General features: G+C 48.8%; 1 protein-coding gene across 1 annotated transcript in view; it reads left to right on the plus strand.

The window, feature by feature from the left end:
• The window catches only part of brca2 (BRCA2 DNA repair associated), a 169,988-nt gene that overhangs the window by 11,028 nt on the left and 135,665 nt on the right, over window positions 1–23,295 (plus strand). The window contains 5 exon segments of the mRNA XM_072476994.1: window positions 5,599–5,654; window positions 6,059–6,099; window positions 6,174–6,285; window positions 8,034–8,086; window positions 9,524–9,647. Coding sequence (XP_072333095.1) covers window positions 5,599–5,654; window positions 6,059–6,099; window positions 6,174–6,285; window positions 8,034–8,086; window positions 9,524–9,647 — 386 coding nt within the window.

Genomic DNA, 23,295 nt, shown 5'->3' on the forward strand with positions numbered 1-23,295 from the left:
ACCATCACCTCTCTCAAACTCCACCACTGTTGCTAAATTATCAAACTTCTTAACCAATATTTAGTACTGAATAAGCAGAAACTTCTTCCAATTAAATATTAGGATGACTGAAGTCATTGTTTTCAGTCACTGCTCCAAATTCCATTCCCCAGCTTCCAACCTCATCCCCCTTTCTGACAACAGCTTGATATTAAGTCAGTTTGCTGGCATCCACTAGTGTTGCATATTCATAATCGTACTGTGAAACCCTCATTCATGCCTATGTTACCTCTAGTCTCAACTATTCCAAAGCACTCCTGGCTATTCTACTCTCTGAAAACTTGAGATTATCAAAACTAAGCTACCCATGTCTTAACCCTCAGCAAGCCCTGCTTCTCTATCACTTCTATGCTGCCTTACCTACATTGGCTCCTGGTCAAGTACCATCTTGATTTTTAAATGCTCGTCTTCGTTTCGTCACCCATTCGTTTACTGGAATGCCCTCCAACACCACAAACCTCTGAGAAGCCTTAATTTATGTACCTGCAGGGCAGCACGGTGGTGCAGTGGGTTAGCACTGCGGCCTCACGGCACCAAGGTCCCAGGTTCGATCCTGGCTCTGGGTCACTGTCCGTGTGGAGATTGCACATTCTCCCTGTGTTTGCATGGGTCTCACCCCCACAACCCAAAAAGATGTGCAGAGTAGGTGGATTGGCCATGCTAAATTGCTCCTTAATTGGAAAAAACTAATTGGCTACTCTAAATTTATTTTAAAAAATAAAAAGTTTATGTATCTGCAATTTTAATTGCTCCGCCACTGCGGGTTGTGCCTTCAGTTACCAGGCTCCATGCTCTTGAATATCCTCTTGCATACCTCTGCCTCACTAACTCACTTTCATCCTTTAAGAAACCCTTAAAACTTATCTTTTATATTATAAAGGTTTCTGGAAGCATGGAAAGGTCATATATTGTAGAATCTATTTTTCAAGAGGGCTGTCATCTGAATATCATGTACCTCCATATGATAGTTTTTAAGTTCCTTTTGTGTTATATATGTGCAGGAGGAAGAGCTGTGGTGCGCCCCTCTTTAATTAATTCAGACAGTTTAGAGGTAGTATCATTTGAGTAGCATCATTTTGAAGTGTTCGACAGCACTACTTATGTTTTAGCCATTAAACGTTCTACTGATGTTCAACTTTGGAGATTAAATCAAATTTGAAACTTTTGGGCAGGGGAAAAGGTATCCGTGAAAGAGATATTCGAACACAAAGCCAAACAAATATAATTAATGTATAGAATAACTACAAAACGGAAGTTCGCAAAGCTAGAGGAATTGGCACAATCCCTTCAGCAACTCGGAATTAAATCAAACTCAAACTGATGGGATCAAAGTTCTAGTGTTTACGAGCTTTAAGTAAATAAGTAAAAGCAGTTCAGTTATACAGGAGTTTGCAGTGTTTTTCAGAGTCATGGATTCCATATGTTTGATAATAACATTCGGTTTGGAAATCAGTTCTGTTGGTCAGAGAAAAGAAAATCAATATTCAAATAGGTTGTTAAAACCATTCCAAGCAACAGAACTATTCATTTACAGCACTTCCAGTAGCAGTAGTGAAAACCAATAAGTATTGCTAAAAATAACTATTTCACTCTGTAATGTGCAATCTACATCATGGTAGAGTTACTTGAGACTTCATTCAATGAATGATCATACAAAATGACTTTCTATATATGGGAAGAAATTCAATCTATAAAATAACTTCAGACATGTTTATCAGTGCTAGATTTTAGCAAGAAAAGATTCACCTTAAAGCTTCATTCATAAAATGCAACACTTTATTTTATGCACAGGGGATCACGATTGCCCAACTAACGGAAGCTCGTGTTTTCCCAAGGAGTGAGATGGCCATTTTAGTGCCATTTGAAGTCTTTTAGAAAATATTTATATCTTTTAAGTGGTGATAGGGGTAGAGTTGGTAGGAGAGTTAATATCAGTGAAAGGATGCTGTACATTTCTGCAAATCTAAAATACTTTTAGATTTTTAATGGCAATAAAAATTCAATTCTTGGTTAGTATGCCAAAATTCCAGGTATATGAAATTTATTTCAGTTCTGGGATCCAATTTAAAACTATGAGGTTTCAGAGGTTAAACGTGCTTACACTTAACCAAACTCTCCTCTCCCCCCCCCCCCCCCCCGCCCCCACCACCAAGAAAGTCGAGGAACGGCTGCCACCTCCGAGAGAACCCCATCATGGACCCTCTTAAGGCAAACTTTATTTTCTCAAGACTGAGAAACCCAGCCATGTCACCAACCCAGGTCTCCACACTCTGGGGTTTTGCGCGTCTCCACATTAAAAGGATTCGTCCCCAGGCTACCAGGGAGGCAAAGGCCAAAACCTCGGCCTCTTTCGCTTCCTGAACTCCCGGATCGTCTGACACACCAAAGAACGCTATCTCTGGACTTGGCATCACCCGCGTGTTTAGGATCTTGGACGTTGCCTGAGCGAATGTCTGCCAGAATTCCCTTTAGGGTAAGGGAGAATGAGAGTATAGAGGTCAGGAGCACAGATTTGACGTCGCAGGAGGGGGCCAGCGTTCAGGTAGGTGGTTTGAAGTGTGTCTACTTCAATGCCAGGAGTATACGAAACAAGGTAGGGGAACTGGCAGCGTGGGTTGGTACCTGGGACTTCGATGTTGTGGCCATTTCGGAGACATGGATAGAGCAGGGACAGGAATGGATGTTGCAGGTTCCGGGGTTTAGGTGTTTTAGTAAGCTCAGAGAAGGAGGCAAAAGAGGGGGAGGTGTGGCGCTGCTAGTCAAGAGCAGTATTACGGTGGCGGAGAGGATGCTAGATGGGGACTCTTCTTCCGAGGTAGTATTGGCTGAAGTTAGAAACAGGAAAGGAGAGGTCACCCTGTTGGGAGTTTTTTATAGGCCTCCTAATAGTTCTAGGGATGTAGAGGAAAGGATGGCGAAGATGATTCTGGATATGAGCGAAAGTAACAGGGTAGTTATTATGGGAGACTTTAACTTTCCAAATATTGACTGGAAAAGATATAGTTCGAGTACAATAGATGGGTCGTTTTTTTGTACAGTGTGTGCAGGAGGGTTTCCTGAAACAATATGTTGACAGGCCAACAAGAGGCGAGGCCACGTTGGATTTGGTTTTGGGTAATGAACCAGGCCAGGTGTTGGATTTGGAGGTAGGAGAGCACTTTGGGGACAGTGACCACAATTCGGTGACGTTTACGTTAATGATGGAAAGGGATAAGTATACACCGCAGGGCAAGAGTTATAGCTGGGGGAAGGGCAATTATGATGCCATTAGACGTGACTTGGGGGGGATAAGGTGGAGAAGTAGGCTGCAAGTGTTGGGCACACTGGATAAGTGGGGCTTGTTCAAGGAGCAGCTACTGCGTGTTCTTGATAAGTATGTACCGGTCAGACAGGGAGGAAGGCGTCGAACGAGGGAACCGTGGTTTACCAGGGAAGTGGAATCTCTTGTTAAGAGGAAGAAGGAGGCCTATGTGAAGATGAAGTGTGAAGTTTCGGTTGGGGCGATGGATAGTTACAAGGTAGCGAGGAAGGATCTAAAGAGAGAGCTAAGACGAGCAAGGAGGGGACATGAGAAGTATTTGGCAGGAAGGATCAAGGAAAACCCAAAAGCTTTCTATAGGTATGTCAGGAATAAGCGAATGACTAGGGAAAGAGTAGGACCAGTCAAGGACAGGGATGGGAAATTGTGTGGGGAGTCTGAAGAGATAGGCGAGATACTAAATGAATATTTTTCGTCAGTATTCACTCAGGAAAAAGATAATGTTGTGGAGGAGAATGCTGAGTCCCAGGCTAATAGAATAGATGGCATTGAGGTACGTAGGGAAGAGGTGTTGGCAATTCTGGACAGGCTGAAAATAGATAAGTCCCCGGGACCTGATGGGATTTATCCTAGGATTCTATGGGAGGCCAGGGAAGAGATTGCTGGACCTTTGGCTTTGATTTTTATGTCATCATTGGCTACAGGAATAGTGCCAGAGGACTGGAGGACAGCAAATGTGGTCCCTTTGTTCAAAAAGGGGAGCAGAGACAACCCCGGCAACTATAGACCGGTGAGCCTAACGTCTGTAGTGGGTAAAGTCTTGGAGGGGATTATAAGGGACAAGATTTATAATCATCTAGATAGGAATGATATGATCAGGGATAGTCAGCATGGCTTTGTGAAGGGTAGGTCATGCCTCACAAACCTTATTGAGTTCTTTGAGAAGGTGACTGAACAGGTAGACGAGGGTAGAGCAGTTGATGTGGTGTATATGGATTTCAGCAAAGCGTTTGATAAGGTTCCCCACGGTAGGCTATTGCAAAAAATACGGAGGCTGGGGATTGAGGGTGATTTAGAGATGTGGATCAGAAATTGGCTAGCTGAAAGAAGACAGAGGGTGGTGGTTGATGGGAAATGTTCAGAATGGAGTACAGTCACAAGTGGAGTACCACAAGGATCTGTTCTGGGGCCGTTGCTGTTTGTCATTTTTATCAATGACCTAGAGGAAGGCACAGAAGGGTGGGTGAGTAAATTTGCAGATGATACTAAAGTCGGTGGTGTTGTCGATAGTGTGGAAGGATGTAGCAGGTTACAGAGGGATATAGATAAGCTGCAGAGCTGGGCTGAGAGGTGGCAAATGGAGTTTAATGTAGAGAAGTGTGAGGTGATTCACTTTGGAAGGAATAACAGGAATGCGGAATATTTGGCTAATGGTAAAGTTCTTGAAAGTGTGGCTGAGCAGAGGGATCTAGGTGTCCATGTACATAGATCCCTGAAAGTTGCCACCCAGGTTGATAGGGTTGTGAAGAAGGCCTATGGAGTGTTGGCCTTTATTGGTAGAGGGATTGAGTTCCGGAGTCGAGAGGTCATGTTGCAGCTGTACAGAACTCTGGTCCGGCCGCATTTGGAGTATTGCGTACAGTTCTGGTCACCGCATTATAGGAAGGACGTGGAGGCTTTGGTCCCCCAATACCCATTTCCTGATCATGGCTATATTAGCCGCCCAGTAGGAGCTGCAAAATTTCGGCTGCACCAGCCCCCCCCCCCCGACTGTGCTCTAGGAACAGTCTCTTTACTTGTGGGGTCTTATTTGCCATACAAATCCCTAAATGATCTTGTTCACCTGCTTAAAACAGGTCCTAGTGATGAAGATGGGAAGGCACTGGAAGACAAACAAAAATCTGGGGAGGACCGTCCGGTCTGCACCCTCCCTGGTTGAGAAAGCGGGAGCATGTCCCACCTTTTAAAGTCCCCCTCCATCTGCTCTACCAGCCGAGATAAGTTAAGCTTATGCAGAGCATCCCAGTTTCGAGCCACCTGTATGCCTCGGTACCGAAAGCTCTTCTCTACCATCTTAAGCGAAAGCTCTCCCAGTCTCTTCTCCTGCCCCTCAGCTTGGATAAAATACCACGTTTTTGAGTGTGCATTTCACACGCTTAACATTCCTTCCTGCGGAAAAAAGGGAATATTGTGAATCTGAATGACCATATGTGCAGTGAAGTGAAAAATACTCCATAACCATTCCTCGTAGTAACAGTGAGAATGTGACATACTAATTTTTTCCTTTTACATAATTCTAGCCCTGCTGTCTTCCATAACACTTGCAGGACTCCACAGCATCCTTACTCTATCCGAGGTAGGTATAACGTCTTTGTGATTTTGTATAGGAATCCAGCAATGGTTTGTGCAGATGCTCGTGACACTTCCAAATGTTGACCAAGGAATTGTCTAACTTGTTCACCTGCACACTGTTAAAATAAAAATATTAAATCTGACAACTGAGACTCAAACATGTAGGCCGGTTCTGTCCGTTCACATTGGCGGGATTCTCCATTCCCGCTGCAGTGAATGGAGCTTTGGCTGAGTGCCAAATTCTCCGTTCTCTCTGGCAATGGTGGCGGGGCGCACCCGGATCGGAGAATCCCAGCTAAACTGTTCATTGAGGGAAATTAATAACTGCAATATTTTGCAAAATGTTAATTAAATTTATGGTAAGGGACACAAACTTTCAACTTTAAAAAAATATTTTTTTTTTTCCAGGTCATGGGTGTTCGTTTTTTAGCCCTCCAGCATCATCTGAGGTAAGCATTCATTTATTTTAATTGTTTGTTGAGCTTTTAAAGAAAAATATTGCAAATCTTTATTTCTTAACTAGGTCATGTCAAAGATTTCAGAGAGCCTGGGAGCTGAGTTGGATCCTGACATGTCTTGGACAAGTTCGTTAGCAACTCCTCCATCATTGAATCCAACTGTTATTATATGTAAAGGTGAGTTGTGAAAGCAGTTTTAGCCTTAAATGTTTTTTTTTATTGCTGTCAGATTTTTCTTTAACCTGAGTGCACAGATTATCAATTACAAAAAGACAGCTCGATTTTGAAGTTTTTTTTTAAAGTTTAATTTTTACTTTGTTGAAAGTTTGGACATAATGTATAGTTGAACACCAATAATTCATCCATAGAATCACTGCAGTGCAGAAGGAGGCCATTCGGGTCATCAAGTCTGCACCGACCATTTCAAAGAACACCCTACCTATGCCCATGATTCATCCTATCCCTGTAACCCAATTACCCCCCCCTAACCTTTTGAACACTAAGGGGCAATTCAGCATTGTCAATCCACCCAACCTGCACATCTTTGGAATGTGGGAGGAAACCGGAGCACCCGGAGAAAACCCATGCAGACACGAGGAGAATGTGCAAACTGCGCACACACAGTGACGCAAGGCAGGAATCAAATCCGGGTCCCTGGCGCTGTGAGGCAGCAGTGCTAACCACTGTGCCACCGTGCCGCCAGTGAACTTTCTGAGCGTTGAGAATTTGTGGAATATGAACATGATCATCATAAATATTCCAAAAACAAGATTAAAAAGTTGTCATTTGAAGGTAATTTTGGATTAGGTCTATTTTTAGAATAAATGTTTTGTCATTCTCTTTCTGGTTAAGGGTGATTTTTAACATTTTTCAGAATGATAATCTGGAGCAAGACTTTTTTAATCTTGGAATTCTTTTTTAATCTTAGAATTGGAACTCAGCTAATCAAATGCAAACTCAGGAAAACAGTGCTCAAAAGATTTTGAAAATGTGGAACTCCCTGTTGACCAAAGATTCAAAATCAAGTGGGGTGTTCTGCAGGGAAATTGACATCCACTTGTGGACTTGTGGCATAGAGAAAGGCAGTGGCTATTCAAAGGGTCCCTCTAGAACTATGGTAGGCTCCTCCTTGTCCTCACTTTACATCTTACCACCCTCTGCATTCAAAGGATCCCCTCCGCCAACACCAGCAGGATGCCACCACGAAAAACATCTTTCTTGTACAATGCTTTGGCTGGATTTGGCGATTTAAATTCCACTAGTTCTCCCTTGTTTTTACAGTTGTATGTGTATCTTCCCTGGTTCCTACACTTAAACTTTTAGTGGCTTTCTTTTTGCTTCTTGTTCTTCAGCTTCCCCAGAATCTTACATTTTCAACCCTTCAACATATTCCTCTTCTTGTGACTTCCTTATGTTGATAAACTACTCTTCACTCCCATTTTTAGGCATAGCAGGTGGTGCAGGTCTTCATGAACATCAGCTCATGTTCTTAAATTACAATTGTCACCCACATTCTGACATCATGGTACCTATAAATAGATTCCTTGGTATTGAGACTGGAGCATTCGAATCTGGATGTTAAGAATGAGTTTTTAAAAAATATATTTAGAGTACCTGGTTATTTTTTTTTCCAATTAAGGGACAATTTAGCATGGCCAATCCACCTAGTCTGCACATCTTTGGGTTGTGGGGGCGAAACCTACGCAGACATGGGGAGAATGTGCGAACTCCACACGGACGGTAACCTAGGGCCGGGATTTGAACCCGGTCCTCGCGCCACAATCTCAGTGCTAACCTCTGCGCCACTTGCCGCCCCTCGATGTAAAGAATGACTGATAGGAAAAGCTAACAAGTGTAGGAAAAGCTAACAAGTGCTTACAGTAGATTCACATGTTACTGCATAAATAATTTATTGTGTTTTTTAGCCAAAGAAAATGATTTTCACCAAGACAAGCCAAAGGAAGTACAAGTGCCTTTGGTAAGCTTATGTAAAGATGACAAATAGTTGTGCATATTTCGCAATGAGGGACAGAAATGACCCAGGGCACAGATTTGCATAATTACACTGGGAAGAAGCCTGCTAGTCATGTCTGCAGCAGATACTGTTGAAGTACGTGGGACAGTGGAATGTCACCCCATTTAATGTAGATTCCATGTCAGTATGGTGCTCCTAGTGGTTGCCTGCCCATAAAATGGCCTGGTCTGAGGAGAGGCTGTGCTTTCCCTCCCTCCCCACTTCTTGGAACACAGAGAGCCCCTTTGTATGGAATTGGTTTAAACAAAGCTGTTGTTGCTTTATTGTCCAAGCCATAACTGCAGTCTGAACTGCCAAGTGGGGGTTTCATTCCATTTTGAGACCATCTGCATTTTAGCAGTGGGTATGCTGACCTTTGAGAATATGTTGACTTTCTTGGAGTTAGAGGTCACATTTTCCTCTCCCGTCTACATGGCTAACACTTGTAAGGGGTAGGCAGGGCTTTTATTTCTTCCAAAACTTCCAGCACAGGCTAGAACTTCATCTATCAATGTCCTGGCCTATTTTCTGGCTGTTTTCCTGCACTCCTTGGGTGAAGATTTTCATCCTCAAGGTGAATGTAATGGGATTAGTCAAAAATACAGTAGCTTGATTGTTTAAAGTTATTTAATTAAATACATCAACCACCGGGGTGAAAGTAATTCGGAATTAGCTTACATAAAATACTTATGTGCAATATCCCTTGGTGTAGCTGCCTATTTTGAACTAGTTCTTCAATTTGCTAATTGTTGGCCTGTTTTCCTCAAATATTCCACTGTAACATTACGAATGAATTAATGTAACATTATAGTACTTGTTTGCTTTCTTGATTTAGTAAAGTACATTGTTGTGTAACGTTTTGTTGGATAAAACCAAATTAAGTGTGCCCAGGATTGAAAATTATCAATGTACTTTCTAAATTGCATTTTAAAAGGATATGAACGAAGAAGATAGCCTCTGTCCACAGTCTACAGAATTTAACATTTAGTTACATTCTGACCAGTCAGAGGTTTAGCACAAAAATGACAGATGACTTCTGATTTTTGTACAGTATTTCCATTGACTAAGAGTGCAGAATTTATGACTTTGGCTAGTGGACCTGCCAGATTGCTGAGTGGGGAAACCAGGGAACTGGGGGGGGGGGGGGGGGGGGGGAAGGGAGGGAGGGAAGGGAGGGAGGGAGAGAGAGAGAAGCAAGCTACTTTCACCAAATAGCTAGATAAATTGCATACTTATGTATATTATACAGTACTGTTGGTAGTTACACAGGGGGACTGCTAAGTTGTTTGGTCTTGCTACTGGAATCAAAGTAATTGATCTGTTTAGCATATTTGAAAAATAAAATACTATTTAATTATCTGCACTATTGACATTCTAATCAGTTATTCATTTTGCTTGCAGCTTTTACACAGCAACTTAAATATGCAATGCCATGCATTTGCTGTTGGTTTAAACAGTGCCCGTGCAATGCCTGTAATTGGGGAGGAAGAAAATGAAGAGTTGGAAGCTGTTAATGAGAGTTATGGTAAGTATAATTGTTTTCTTTAAAATTAGCTTCTATCACTCAATGTAAGTGGGAAAGCTGAGGAATTGAACAGAACCTTGTCTGTGATTGAGAAGTCAGGAATAGAGAGGCCCATGAGATAGCATGGTCAATCACTGGTTGTGAATATGGGTGGGAAGGCTTCTCTCGGTTGGGGAGGGTGGAGAGACCTCTCTGGGTGCAAGTGTGCTGTGATAAACTCCACAGAATTTATTAAGTTAATTGCAATAAGTACAAAAATGCAATATTTCAGTGGGCAGCAGATGAGTGTGAGAGGTGTGGACGGGGACCAGCGAATCATGCGCACATTTTTTGGGTTTGTGAAAAATTGGGAAGATTCTGGGTGTGAGTTTTCGCGGTCTTAGCCAGGATAGTGGAGGAGGTGGACCCGGACTCCTTGGTGGCGAGATTTGGGGTTTCAGAGAAGCCGGTTTCAGAGGAGGACTGTTGTGGCCTTCGCCTCTCTGATTGCACCGCGGCAAATTTTGCAGGAGTGGTGGTCGGCATCGCCACCAGGGGTAGCAGCTTGGTTGGGTGACCTGTATGACTTCCTGCGATTATAGAAGATAAAGTACGAGATTTTTTTCCCGCGTTTTTTTAAATAAATATTTTTATTCTCCATTTTCACACTTTCTCCAGAATTTACACCCCACCAACAAACCATAAACGGTAACGAATACAATGTCAATCCCCTTATTAACAACAACGATCCCATCCTCCCACCATACCCCAAACAAACGGCCACCTGACAATATAAGCATCAAATAAAACAAACCCTCCCAAGGCGGAAAAAAAAAGAACAGAAAAAGGAATCGGGAATCGCCTATGGTCACCATTGATATATACAGCCCCCCCCCCCCCCCCCCCCCCAATATTCAGTGCCATCCAATCCCCAAAACGGTACCGTGAATGGCATCCATGAATTGTAGACACCCCCCACCCCTCCTCCCCTCTACTTCCTCTTGTAAACACCTCCCCGAACCTCTGTTCCTTCCCCCAACTTTTCACCCCGGCTAGACTCACCGAAACCTGTTCTACCAGGTTCCGATGGCCACAGCCCCTCCCCCCACCTCACTCCCGTTCACTGGCCGGCTTAAACCAGCCAGCGTGGAGGCCCCCGCTGGGGTCTCCTTCCCCCTTGCCCGGTCCCAGGAAAACCAAGAAATCCCCTTTAGCACACAACCCCAACATACACACCCAAGCCCCAAAGAACCATCATTGCAAATGAAAGTCCTATCTCTTCCCTTGTCCAAATCTATACAGCATCGACTCCTTTAGTATATACACCAACACGCAGTGAAAAAATAAAGTTACATGATGCTACATCGGGTACACGACCATTTCTCAGTTCTGCCACAGTGCTTCTGCCTTCGCAAACTCCTCCGCTGCTTCCGCTGTCCCAAAATAAAAGTCCTTGGATTCGTAGGTCACCCACAACTTAGCTGGATATACTATGCCGCACTGCACCTTGCTGATGTACAATGCCTTCACCCGGCTGACGCCAGCTCCACCGTAAAGTCCTGGTATATGCGGGTACCAGCTCCAGCCCACTGCACCACCCGCTTCTGCTTTGCCCAGCACAGGACTTTCTCCTTCGCGCTATACCAACAGTAACAGAGTTACTACTCTTGGCGGCTCACTCGCCTTTGGTATAGGCGTCCACGACCGATGAGCCCGATCCAGTTCATATCGGGAGAGATCGTCCCCCTCCCCCAATAGCTTCGCCAACATTGTGGCAAAATACTCTGTCGGCCCCGGGCCTTCTACCCCTTTGGGCAGACCCGCAATCCTCAGATTCTGTCGCCTGGATCTGTTTTCCAGGTCTTCCATTTTGGCTCGCAGTCCCTTGTTGGTCTCTATCACCTTCCGCAACTCCTTCCCCATCGAAGTGAGTTGATCACTGTGCTGCGATAATGCCTCTTCCACTTCCTTCAGTGTCTCACCTTGCTCCCGCAGATCCGCCGCTGCGCTTGATACCGCTGTCCTCACCGGGGCAATCGCCTCCTCCACCAGCACTTTCAATACCACCCCCATCTCCTTCTTCATCGCTTCCCTGTGCTTTGTGAACTGTTTTTCAAGTTCCACAGCCATCACCGTGGTAATTTCTTCTGCTGTGGGTGATGCGGCCTCCCCTGGTGCTCCAGCCTCCTCTTTCCTTACAGTTCCTGCGCTGACTTTTTCACTCCCCGGTGGACTTCCGTTAACCCCTTTTTCACAGCCGTTTTTCTCCCAAACATTCCTCCTCCCTGTGCCTTCTTACAGCCTTTTCAGCCTCCGTTGCCCGGGCGTTAAAACTCCGAAATTACTATTCCCGAGCGGGAGCCCTCCAGTGTGCGGCTGCCTCCCGCCCACCGTCACCGGAAGTTGAAGATAAAGTATGAGTTAAGGGGCTCTTCAGGGGGTTTGAGGAAAGGTGGGGGATGTTTGTGACGGTGTTTGAGCGGCTGTTCGTCGCGGGGGAAGGGGGGGGTGAAAAAGGAGAAAAGTCTGTACAGACTGTATGTTGATTTTTGGGAAGTATGTTTCCCTGGGTGTTTATTCGCTGTAACCTGTTTTGATACATGTTTGTAGTAAAATGCATTTTTAAAATAAATGCAATACTTAATAACAGCAGTGGAAGCAGTCAGTTCATTTTGGAATACCGGCTCATGAGTTCTGGTCAACTGCGGCACAGTCTGTTATGTTGATCGAAGCCTATCTTTTTTTTCTTCTTCATGCTGCACACCTGAATGCTAAAAGTTGCTGCTTACCCTTTCTGATCACTAACTCTACATGGTCAGTAGCATCCTGAGCTCTGGTCCACGTCGTGCATGATCAGTCCCTGATTGGTTAGGTGGTGCGTGATTGATGTCCAATTACTGTCTTAACTGATGTTATTTCCTGTTAGCACATGACTGGTTCCTTAAGATGTCAGTCATTTGTGGGAGCATTCTTCTCATTACAGCTTTTCCCTATTATTTTATTAATTTTATAGCTTTTCATTTTGATAATGATTCACCGCAAGGTTATTTGTATGTCTGCTTAATTAAGGAAGAAGTCTTACAACACCAGGTTAAGTCCAACTGGTTTGTTTCAAATCACTAGCTTTCGGAGCACTGCTCCTTCCTCAGGTGAATGACGAGGTAGGTTCCAGAAACATATATATAAACAAAGTCAAAGATGTAAGGCAATGCTTTGAATGCGAGCATTTGCAGGTAATTAAGTCTTCACAGATCCAGAGAGAGGGGTAATCCCAGGTTAAAGATGTGTGAATTGTCTCAAGCCAGGGCAGTTTGTAGGATTTCGCAAGCCCAGGCCAGATGGTGGGGGGTGAATGTAATGCGACATGAATCCAAGGTCCCAGTTGAGGCCGTACTCATGTGGGTGGAACTTGGCTATAAGTTTCTGTTCGGTGATTCTGCGTTGTCGCGCGTCCTGAAGGCTGCCTTGAAGAACGCTTACCCGGAGATCAGAGGCTGAATGCCCTTGACTGCTGAAGTGTTCCCCGATTGGAAGGGAACATTCCTGCCTGGCAACTGCGCGATGTCCGTTCATCCGTTGTCACAGCGTCTGCATGGTCTCGCCAACGTACCACGCTTCGGGACATCCTTTCCTGCAGCGTATGAGGTAGACAACGTTGGCTGAGTCGCATGAGTATGCACCGCGTACCTGGTAGGTGGTGTTGTCAGCTGTAATGGTGGTACTCATGTCGATGATCTGGCATGTCTTGCAGAGATTGCCATGGCAGGGTTGTGAGGTGTCGTGGTCGCTGTTCTGAAGGCTGGGTAGTTTGCTGCAAACAATGGTTTGTTTGAGGTTGCGCGGTTGTTTGAAGGCAAGTAGTGGGGGTGTGGGGATGACCTTGGCAAGATGTTCGTCTTCATCGATAACATGTTGAAGGCTGCGAAGAAGATGTCGTAGTTTCTCCGCTCCAGGAAAATACTGGACGACGAAGGGTACTCGGCCGGTTGTGTCCCGTGTTTGTCTTCTGAGGAGGTCGGTGCGGTTTTTTGCTGTAGCGTTGGAACTGTCGATCGATGAGTCAAGCGCCATATCCCGTTCGTACGAGGGCATCTTTCAGCATCTGTAGATGTCTGTTACGCTCCTCCTTGTTTGAGCAGATCCTGTGTATACGGAGGGCTTGTCCATAGGGGATGGCTTCTTTAATGTATTATGGGTGGAAGCTCGAGAAGTGGAGCATCGTGAGGTGTTTCGTGGGCTTGCGGTAAAGCAAAGTGCTGAGTTAACCGTCCTTGATGGAGATGAGTGTGTCCAAGAATGCAACCGGTTTTGGAATGTAATCCATGGTGAGTTTGATGGTGGGATGGAACTTATTGATGTCAACGTGTAGTCGTTTCAGTGATTCTTCGCTGTGGGTCCAAAGGAAAAAAATGTCTTTAATGTATCTGGTGTATAACGTCGGTTGAAGGTCCTGTGCGGTGAGGAGGGCTTGTTCAAACTTGTGCATGAAGATGTTAGCATATTGAGGTGCGAATTTGGTCCCCATGTGCGTCTGGATGAAGAACTTGTTGTCGAAGGTGAAGACGTTGTGTTCCAGAATGAAGCGGATGAGTAGCAGAATTGCGTCTGGAGATTGGCAGTTGTCGGTGTTGAGAACTGAGGTTGTTGCAGCAATGCCGTCGTCATGGGGGATGCTGGTGTAGAGTGCCGAGACGTCCATTGTGACGAGGAATGTTCCTGGTTCAACTGGTCATGGGTGCTGAGTTTCGGTAAGAAGTCCGTCGTGTCACGACAGAAGCTGGGCGTTCCTTGTACGATGGGTTTCAAGATGCCCTCGATGTAGCCAGAGAGGTTCTCACACAGGGTCCCATTGCCTGATACGATAGGCCGGCCTGGCGTGTTGGCCTTGTGTATTTTCGGGAGGCAGTAGAGATCTCCAACGCGGGGAGTACGTGGGATGAGAGCACATAGGGTGTACTGAAGGTCTGGATCCAAGGTCTTGATCCGTCTGTTGAGTTGGCGGGTGTGTTCCTGGTTGTTGAGTTGTCGGTATACTTCTTTGCTGTAGTCCGTATGATGGTGGCCCCTCCTTTGTCTGCTGGTTTTATGACGATGTTGCGGTTGATCTTGAGAACACGGATGGCATTGTGTTGTGCTTGGGTGACATTCGGGGCTGTCTTGTGAATGCGACTGATGAATCTGGCATTTACGCGACTGCTGACAGCTTGAGCATACATGTCGAGTCTAGGGCAGCGGCCTTCCGGAGAGGTCCAATTCGACTCTTTCCTCTTTGGTTGCCGCACCGCAGATCTCTCGGTCTGCTGTTCCGGTTCATTGATTATCTCATTGGGTTCGCTGTTGGCCTCTTGTGGTCTGTGAAAGAATTCCTGGAGCCTCGTTCACCTGATGAATTCCTCCGTGTCTGCCGCGAGACTGATAGGGTCGATTTTGGTGGTGGTGCAGAAATTGAGCCCTCTGCTGAGGACTTCGATTTCGCCTGGTTGAAGGGTGTAGTCGGACAAGTTGACAATAGATTTTCTGTATTGTTTTCTACTGTGGTACTGGGGGAGGCTTGGTTGCTGCTGGTGGTGATGCCGAGTTTCTCAAGCTTCCTGTTCTTGGTATCGTTGTCTTATCGGTTTGGCGGTGTTCCGCCGCTGGTCTGTTGCGTCCTGAGCGCAAGTTGAGAATATGGCCTCTATCTTGGTTTCCAGTTTGCGGCGTCTGCTATAGAGCTGGTGGGGGACTTCCGGGTGCGGCTATGCAGAGCTAGGTCGCACGTTTGGTAGCTCCCGCTTGGAACGGACTTTTGGGCTCTTTACAGGGCCCCCACGGCATTTGTTTGACATTTCCCGGTGTGGGAAGAAGACTGCAATATTCCCCCGACAGTGTCCCCCAGGAATGGTATGTCTCTTGGTTACCAGACCTGGCAGAAACAGTAAAAGATTTGGCTGCAACTGCAGGATAAACAAAGCCTCTTCCAGCATGCAGGCGGGGGAAGGGCAAGCTTAAAGCTGCAAGCTGACTTGAGGGCATTTATTAAAGGTGAATTCTAGTAGCAGAGGGAACAACTGTGAAAAGATCGACCAAGGCCATTGAAGAAGCAGGGACGAGGCTTCCGGTGGCGGCCATGGAGGAGTAGGTCGTGCATTCGGCAGCTCCCATCTGGAACGGACCCTCAGACCTTTTTCAGGAGTTTCCACAGACTTTTGGGGGCAGATTGGTGAAGCGAACACTGCCAAAAGGATTCCCTCTCGAGACTTCCGGTTGCGGCTATGCGGAGCTAAGTCGCACATTCGGCGGCTCCCGCAAAAACTGACTTTTGGGCTTTTTTCAGGGCCCCCAAGGGCACTTTTTCGACGTTTCCCGGTGTGGGAAGAAGTTAATAATAGCTCCCCGTCAGTATATGGCTTTAACTAGGAGCGGGGCGACAAAAAAGGTGGTGGTGGACCAGAAGGAGGGAGGGAAGAAGGACAAAATGGCGGCGGGCGGAGACCAGGCAGCGTGGAGGTAGTGGGCGGAGGAGCAACAGGAGGGTATCCAGCGCTGCCTCAGAGAGATTAAAACGGACCTGCTCGAGCCGATGAAGGCTTCTATTGATAAGCTGCTGGAGACACAGACGACCCAGGGGGTGGCGATGCGAGAGGCTCGACAAAAGATCTCTGACAATGAGGACAAGATCTTGGGCCTGGCGGTAGAGGCACACGAGGCGCTCCACAAGAAATGGCAGGAGCGGTTCAAGGAGATGGAGAATCGCACGGGAAGGGGGTGAAGTTTGGCATGTTGCAGCCGGCGCGACTGTGGGTTACCTACAAGGACCGGCACCATTATTTTGAGTCTCCGGAGGCGGTGTGGGCCTTTGTTCAGGCCGAGAAGCGTGAGGGTCGGGATGGGCGATTGGGGACTGCGGTGGATATGTTATGCCTATTTTTGGTTCTGGGGGGGGGGGGGGGCCTTTGCACTGTTTTGGGTTTCTTTTTCTCTGTGTTTTTCTCTTTCGGGTTGGGGAGGGTGGATGGGGCGGGTTGGGCACTGTTTTGGTTGGTGGCGGGGCCTGGTAGGTGGAGAGCGCGGGCTTTTTTCCCCGCGCCGAAGACTTGGGGGGGGGGGTGCCGGGGAAGCGAGGATTGTTTCCCGCGCTTAGAACGGAGGTGGGAGAGGGAAGAGCCTGTGGATGGGGAGCGGGAGAGGAGGGTGTGCCACACAATGGGAGGAGTCAAAGGGGAGGCAGGAGTGGCCGGGGTCAGCTGACTTGTGGAAGTGCAATGGGGGGAGTAAACCAGCTAGGATGGGTCCTATCCGGCGGGGGGGGGGGGGGGGGGTGAGAGATGGGGGATCGAGTTGCTGCTGCTAAGGTCAAGGAGGAGCTGGAGCAAGTGGGGGGGGGTCGAGATGGGGGTATGCCGCTGTGGGGAACGGGCCAGGTGTGGGGTGCGGACGCGTGGCTGGCCGAGGAGGGGTCATGGCTAGTCGGCGGGGGAGGGGGGCGGGTAGCCCCCTGATCCGGCTGATAACCTGGAATGTAAGGGGACAATGGGCTGGTTAAGCGGGCCCGCCTGTTTGCGCACCTGAAGGGGCTGAAGGCAGGTGTGGTTATGCTCCAGGAGACACACCTGAAGGTGGCAGACCAGGTAAGACTGAGGAAAGGGTGAGTAGGTCAGGTGTTTCACTCGGGGCTAGATGCCAAAAATCGAGGGGTGGCGATCTTGGTGGGAAAGAAGGTGTCATTCGAGGCGTCGAGCATTGTGGCAGATAATGGCGGTAGGTACATAATGGTAAGTGGTAAGTTGCAGGGAGAGAGGGTGGTACTGGTCAATGTGTATGCTCCGAACTGGGACGATGCAGGTTTTATGCAGCGTATGTTGGGTCGGATCCCAGACTTGGAAGTGGGGGGCCTGATAATGGGGGGAGACTTTAACACGGTGTTGGATCCAGCACTGGATCGCTCCAGGTCTAGGACGGGTAGGAAGCCGGCGGCGGCTAGAGTGTTGAGGGGATTTATGGACCAAATGGGAGGGGTGGACCCTTGGAGATTTGCAAGGCCGGGGGCTAGGGAATTTTCATTCTTCTCACAAGTCCATAAGGCTTATTCTCGAATCGACTTTTTCATTTTAAGTAGGGCGCTGATAGCGAGAGTAGAGGATACCGAGTATTCGGCAATAGCCATTTCGGACCACGCCCCGCCTGGGTGGACTTGGAGATGGGGAGGAGAGGGACCAGCGGCGCTTGGAGGTGGGGCTGTTGGCGGACGAGGAGGTGAGCGAGCGGGTCCGAGGAAGTATAGAGAGGTACTTGGAGACCAATGACAACGGGCAGGTCCGAGTGGGGATGGTGTGGGAGGCACTGAAGGCGGTGGTGAGGGGAGAGCTGATCTCCATTAGGGCCCACAAGGAGCGGAGGGAGCGGGAGGAGAGGGAGAGGCTGGTGGGGGAGATGGTGAGGGTAGACAGGAGGTATGCGGAAGAGCCTGAGGAAGGATTGTTGAGGAAGAGACGCAGCCTCCAGGCCGAATTCGACCTGGTGACCACCAGGAAGGCGGAGGTGCAGTGGAGGAAGGCCCAGGGGGCGGTCTACGAGTATGGGGGAAAGGCAAGCCGGATGCTGGCGCATCAGCTTCGGAAGCGGGACGCAGCTAGGGAGATCGGGGGAGTTAAGGACTGGAGGGAGCGTGGTGCAGAGTGGGGTTGGCATCAATGGGGTCTTCAGGGACTTCTACGAGGAATTGCACCGATCCGAGCCCCCACGGGAGGAGGGAGGATGGGCCGTTTCCTGGACCAATTGTGGATTCCAAAGGTGGAAGAGGGACTTGGGGCCCCGATTGGGCTGAGGGAGCTGATCAAAGGGATAGGAAGCATGCAGGCGGGGACGGCACCGGGGCCGGATGGTTTCCCGGTCGAGTTCTATAAAAAATATAATGACCTGTTGGGCCCGATGTTAGTTAGGACCTTTAATGAGGCAAGGGAGGGGGGAGCTTTACCCCCGACGATGTCCTGGGCACTGATCTCCTTGATCCTGAAGCGGGACAAGGATCCCCTACAATGTAGGTCTTACAGACCGATTTACTTGCTAAATGTAGTTGCCAAGGTGCTGGCGAAAGTCTTAGCCACGAGGATTGAGGATTGTGTGCCGCAGATCATCCATGAAGACCAGACGGGGTTAGTGAAGGGGAGACAGTTGAACGCGAATGTGCGGAGGCTTTTGAACATTATTATGATGCCGGCGAGGGAGGGGGAGGCGGAGATAGTGGTGGCGATGGTAGCTGAGAAAGCTTTCGATAGGGTAGAGTGGGGGTACCTGTGGGAGGTGCTGAAGAGGTTTGGGTTTGGGGAGGGGTTTGTCAGGTGGGTTAGGCTGTTGTATGAGGTCCCGATGGTGAGTGTGGCCACAAATAGGAGGAGGTCCGAGTAGTTTCGGTTGCACCGAGGGACGAGACAGGGGTGTCCCCTGTCCCCCCTGCTCTTTGCACTGGCGATTGAACCCCTGGCTATGGCACTGAGAGAGTCAAGGAACTGGAGGAGGTTGGTGCGGGGTGCGGAGGAGCATAGGGTGTCGCTTTATGCGGACGACCTGCTGCTGTATGTGGCGGACCCGGTGGGAGGAATGCCAGAGGTAATGAGGATCTTTAGGGAATTCGGGGACTTTTCGGGGTACAAGCTCAATATGGGGACGAGCGAGCTGTTGGTAGTTCAGCTCGGGGACCAGAAGAGTGGGATTGGCGAGCTCCCACTAAAAAGGGCGGAGAGGAGCTTCAGATATTTGGGGGTCCAGGTGGCCAGGAGCTGGGGGGCCCTGCATAGGCCTAACTTTACAAGGCTGGTGGAGCAAATAGAGGAGGAGTTTAAGAGGTGGGACGCGTTGCCGCTGTCCTTGGCGGGTAGGGTGCAGTCAATCAAAATGACGGTGCTCCCAAGGTTTTTGTTCCTGTTCCAGTGCCTCCCCCTGTTTATCCCGAAGCTTTTTTCAGTAGGATTAACAGGAGTATAATGGGGTTTGTGTGGGCGCGAGGGACTCCGAGGGTGAGAAGGGTGTTCCTGGAGCAGAGTAGAGATAGGGGGGGCTGGCGCTGCCCAACCTCTGTGGGTACTACTGGGCCGCCAATGCGACAATGGTGCGCAAGTGGGTGAGGGGGCTGCATGGAAGAGGCTGGAGACGGCGTCCTGTGAGGGTACGAGTCCGGGGGCGATGGCAACGGCGCCGCTGCCGCTCCCTGTAACGAGGTATACCACGAGCCCGGTGGTGGTGGTGGCCCTCAAAATTTGGGGGCAGTGGAGGTGGCATAGGGGGGAAGTTGGGGCCTCGGCGTGGACCCCATTACGGGGGAACCACCGGTTTGCCCCAGGAAGAACAGGTGGAGGGTTTTCGGGGTGGCACAGGGCAGGGATACAAAAGTTGGGGGACCTGTTTGTGGACGGGACGTTCGCGAGCTTGGGTGAGCTGGAGGAGAAGTACGGGCTCCCCCGGGGAACATCTTCAGGTACTTACAGGTAAGGGCGTTTGCCAGACGGCAGGTGGTGGAATTCCCGCGGCTCCTGCCACACACAGTACAGGACAGGGTGCTCTCGGAGGGTGGGAGATCTCGGAAACTTACCAGGTGATGCAGGAGGAGGAGGCCTCGGTGGTGGAGTTGAAAGGTAAGTGGGAGGAGGAGTTGGGAGAGGAGATCGAAGAGGGGGCGTGGGCCGATGCCCTAGGGAGGGTGAATTCTTCCTCTTCGTGCACGAGGCTCAGCCTCATACAGTTTAAGGTGCTGCACAGGGCACACATGACCACTAGGATGAGCCGGTTCTTTGGGGGTGAGGACAGGTGTGTTAGGTGCTCAGGGAGCCCAGCAAATCACACCCATATGTTCTGGGCATGCTCAGCGCTGGATAAATTTTGATAGGGCGTAGCGAGGACGGTGTCGAGGGTGGTAGGATCCAGGGTCTGACCGGGCTGGGGCCTCGCAATATTTGGGGTTGCAGAGGAGCCGGGAGTGCAGGAGGCGAAAGAGGACGGAATTCTGGCCTATGCGTCCCTGGTAGCCCGGCGAAGGATTCTCCTTCAGTGGAAAGATGTGAGGCCCCCAAGCGTGGAATCCTGGATCAGCGATATGGCAGGGTTCATTAAATTGGAGAGGGTGAAATTCGCCTCGAGAACGTCGGTACAAGGGTTCTTTAGGCGGTGGCAACTGTTCTTAGACTTTCTGGCAGAACGATAGACATTGGTCAATGGCAGCAGCAGCTGGGGGGGGGGGGGTTTACTTTATTTTTGTTTATGTTATTTACACTGGAGGGTCTGAGGGGGTGTATACACTTGTTGTGTTAAGTCGGGGTGTTAATGTTAATTTATTATTAATGTACAGGGGGGGAGGGGTTTGGGGGGTTGCTTCTTTAGATTGTGTTTTGTACTTAACCCTGTTGGGTTCTTTTTTCTTTCTCATTTTGTTATTGATATTTTATGAAAACCTTCAATTAAAAATTATTTTAAAAATAGAGCTGGTGTACGAAGTCGTTGAGTGTGAGAGATATGCGACGGCAGAGTCTCTCAGCGTAGTCTGTGTTGTAGGTCGACTTGAGTGGGTTTGTGATCTGTAGCCCTTTCGGGATCTTATCTGCTTTCTTGCATCTTTGTAGAAACTTAATGTCAGTGTCTATATGCGTGATCTTCTTGGAGATCTTCTCCACTTTGAGCTGACAGTTTGCGGTGTCGATGGTAGCCATCTTGTGGAGATGCCGCCGTTGGACTGGGTTGAGCACAGTAAGAAGTCTTACAACACCAGGTTAAAGTTCAACAGGTTTGTTTCAAACCACTAGCTTTCAGAGCGCTGCTCCTTCCTCCGGTGAATGAAGAGGTAGGTTCCAGAAACATATTTAACTTGGACTTTAACCTGGTGTTGTAAGACCTCTTACTGTACTCGCCCCAGTCCAACGCCGGCATCTCTACATCATGCTTATTTAAGATAAGAGGTTGCGTGGTGTCACTTCCTAATGATTTATTAGCCTCCATATCCCAAATGTTTAATTTTTAAAAAAATATATATTTATTAAAGTTTTTTAACAACACAATTTTTCCCCTTACAAACAATAACCCCCCCCCCCCCCCCCCGCCGTAACAAAGTAACACAAAATCGCACTGAGCAAGATATATACATGGCAAAATGGTATATTTACATAGCTTTATACACTGGCTCTCGCCCGCACGTGCCAGTTTCCCCCATCCTCCATGTTATCTCCTGCTCATCCATCCCCTCAAACAATCTCTCGTCTTCCCCCCCCCCCCCGCCCGCCGTTGCTGCTGCTGGCCGACCTTCCTCTAACGCTCCGCGAGGTAGTCCAGGAACGGTTGCCACCGCCTGTAGAACCCCTGCGCAGACCCTCAAGGCAAACTTAATCCTCTCCAGCTTAATGAACCCAGCCATGTCGTTTATCCAGGCCTCCACGCTGGGGGGCTTCGCCTCCTTCCACATTAGCAAGATCCTTCGCCGGGCTACTAGGGACGCAAAGGCCAGAATTCCGGCCTCTTTCGCCTCCTGCACTCCTGACTCATCCACTACTCCGAATATTGCTAGCCCCCAGCTTGGCTTGACCCGGACTTTCACCACCTGAGATATTGCTCCCACCACTCCTCTCCAGAACCCCTCCAGTGCCGGGCATGACCAAAACATGTGGACATGGTTCGCCGGACTCCCTGAACACCTTCCACATCTGTCCTCTACCCCAAAGAACCTACTCAACCTCGAGTCTGTCAAGTGCGCTCTGTGGACCACCTTAAATTGTATCAGGCTGAGCCTGGCACACGAGGAGGAGGAATTAACCCTACCTAGGGCATCAGCCCACAGACCTTCCTCGATCTCCTCCCCCAGCTCCTCCTCCCATTTACCCTTCAACTCTTCTACCAGCGCTTCCCCCTCTTCTTTCAACTCCTGGTGTATTGCCGAAACCTTGCCCTCCCCGACCCATACACCCGAGGTCACCCTGTCTTGAATTTCTTGTGCCGGGAGCAACGGGAATTCCCTGACCTGTCGCCTCACAAAAGCCCTCACCTGCATATATCTAAATGCATTTCCCGGGGGTAACTCAAACTTCTCCTCCGGTGCCCCTAGGCTCGCAAATGTCCCGTCAATGAACAGGTCCCCCATTCTCATCCCCGCCCGATGCTAGCCCTGAAACCCCCCCCGTCCATCTTCTCCGGGACAAACCGGTGGTTACCCCTGATCGGGGACCACACCGAGGCTCCCACTGCACCCCTATGCCGTCTCCACTGGCCCCAGATCCTTTACGTTGCCGCCACCACCGGGCTCGTGGTATACTTTGATGGCGGGAACGGCAGCGGTGCCGTCACCAACGCCCCCAAGCTCGTTCCTTTACAGGATGCCATTTCCATCCTCTTCCATGCCGCCCCCTCTCCCTCCATAACCCACTTGCGGATCATTGCCACATTTGCTGCCCAGTAGTAGCTCCCTAGGTTTGGCAGCGCCAGCCCTCCTCGGTCCCTACTGCGTTCCAGGAACCCTCTCCTTACCCTCGGGGTCTTATTCGCCCACACAACCCCCATAATACTCCTACCTACTCTTTTGAAAAAGCCCTTGGTGATCACGATGGGAAGGCACTGAAACACAAACAAAAACCTCGGAAGGACCACCATTTTTACCGACTGCACTCTACCCGCCAACGAGAGCGGCAACATGTCTCATCTTTTGAGGTCTACCTCC

Source organism: Scyliorhinus torazame, chromosome 15, assembly GCF_047496885.1.
Source record: "Scyliorhinus torazame isolate Kashiwa2021f chromosome 15, sScyTor2.1, whole genome shotgun sequence".
NCBI lineage: Eukaryota > Metazoa > Chordata > Chondrichthyes > Carcharhiniformes > Scyliorhinidae > Scyliorhinus > Scyliorhinus torazame.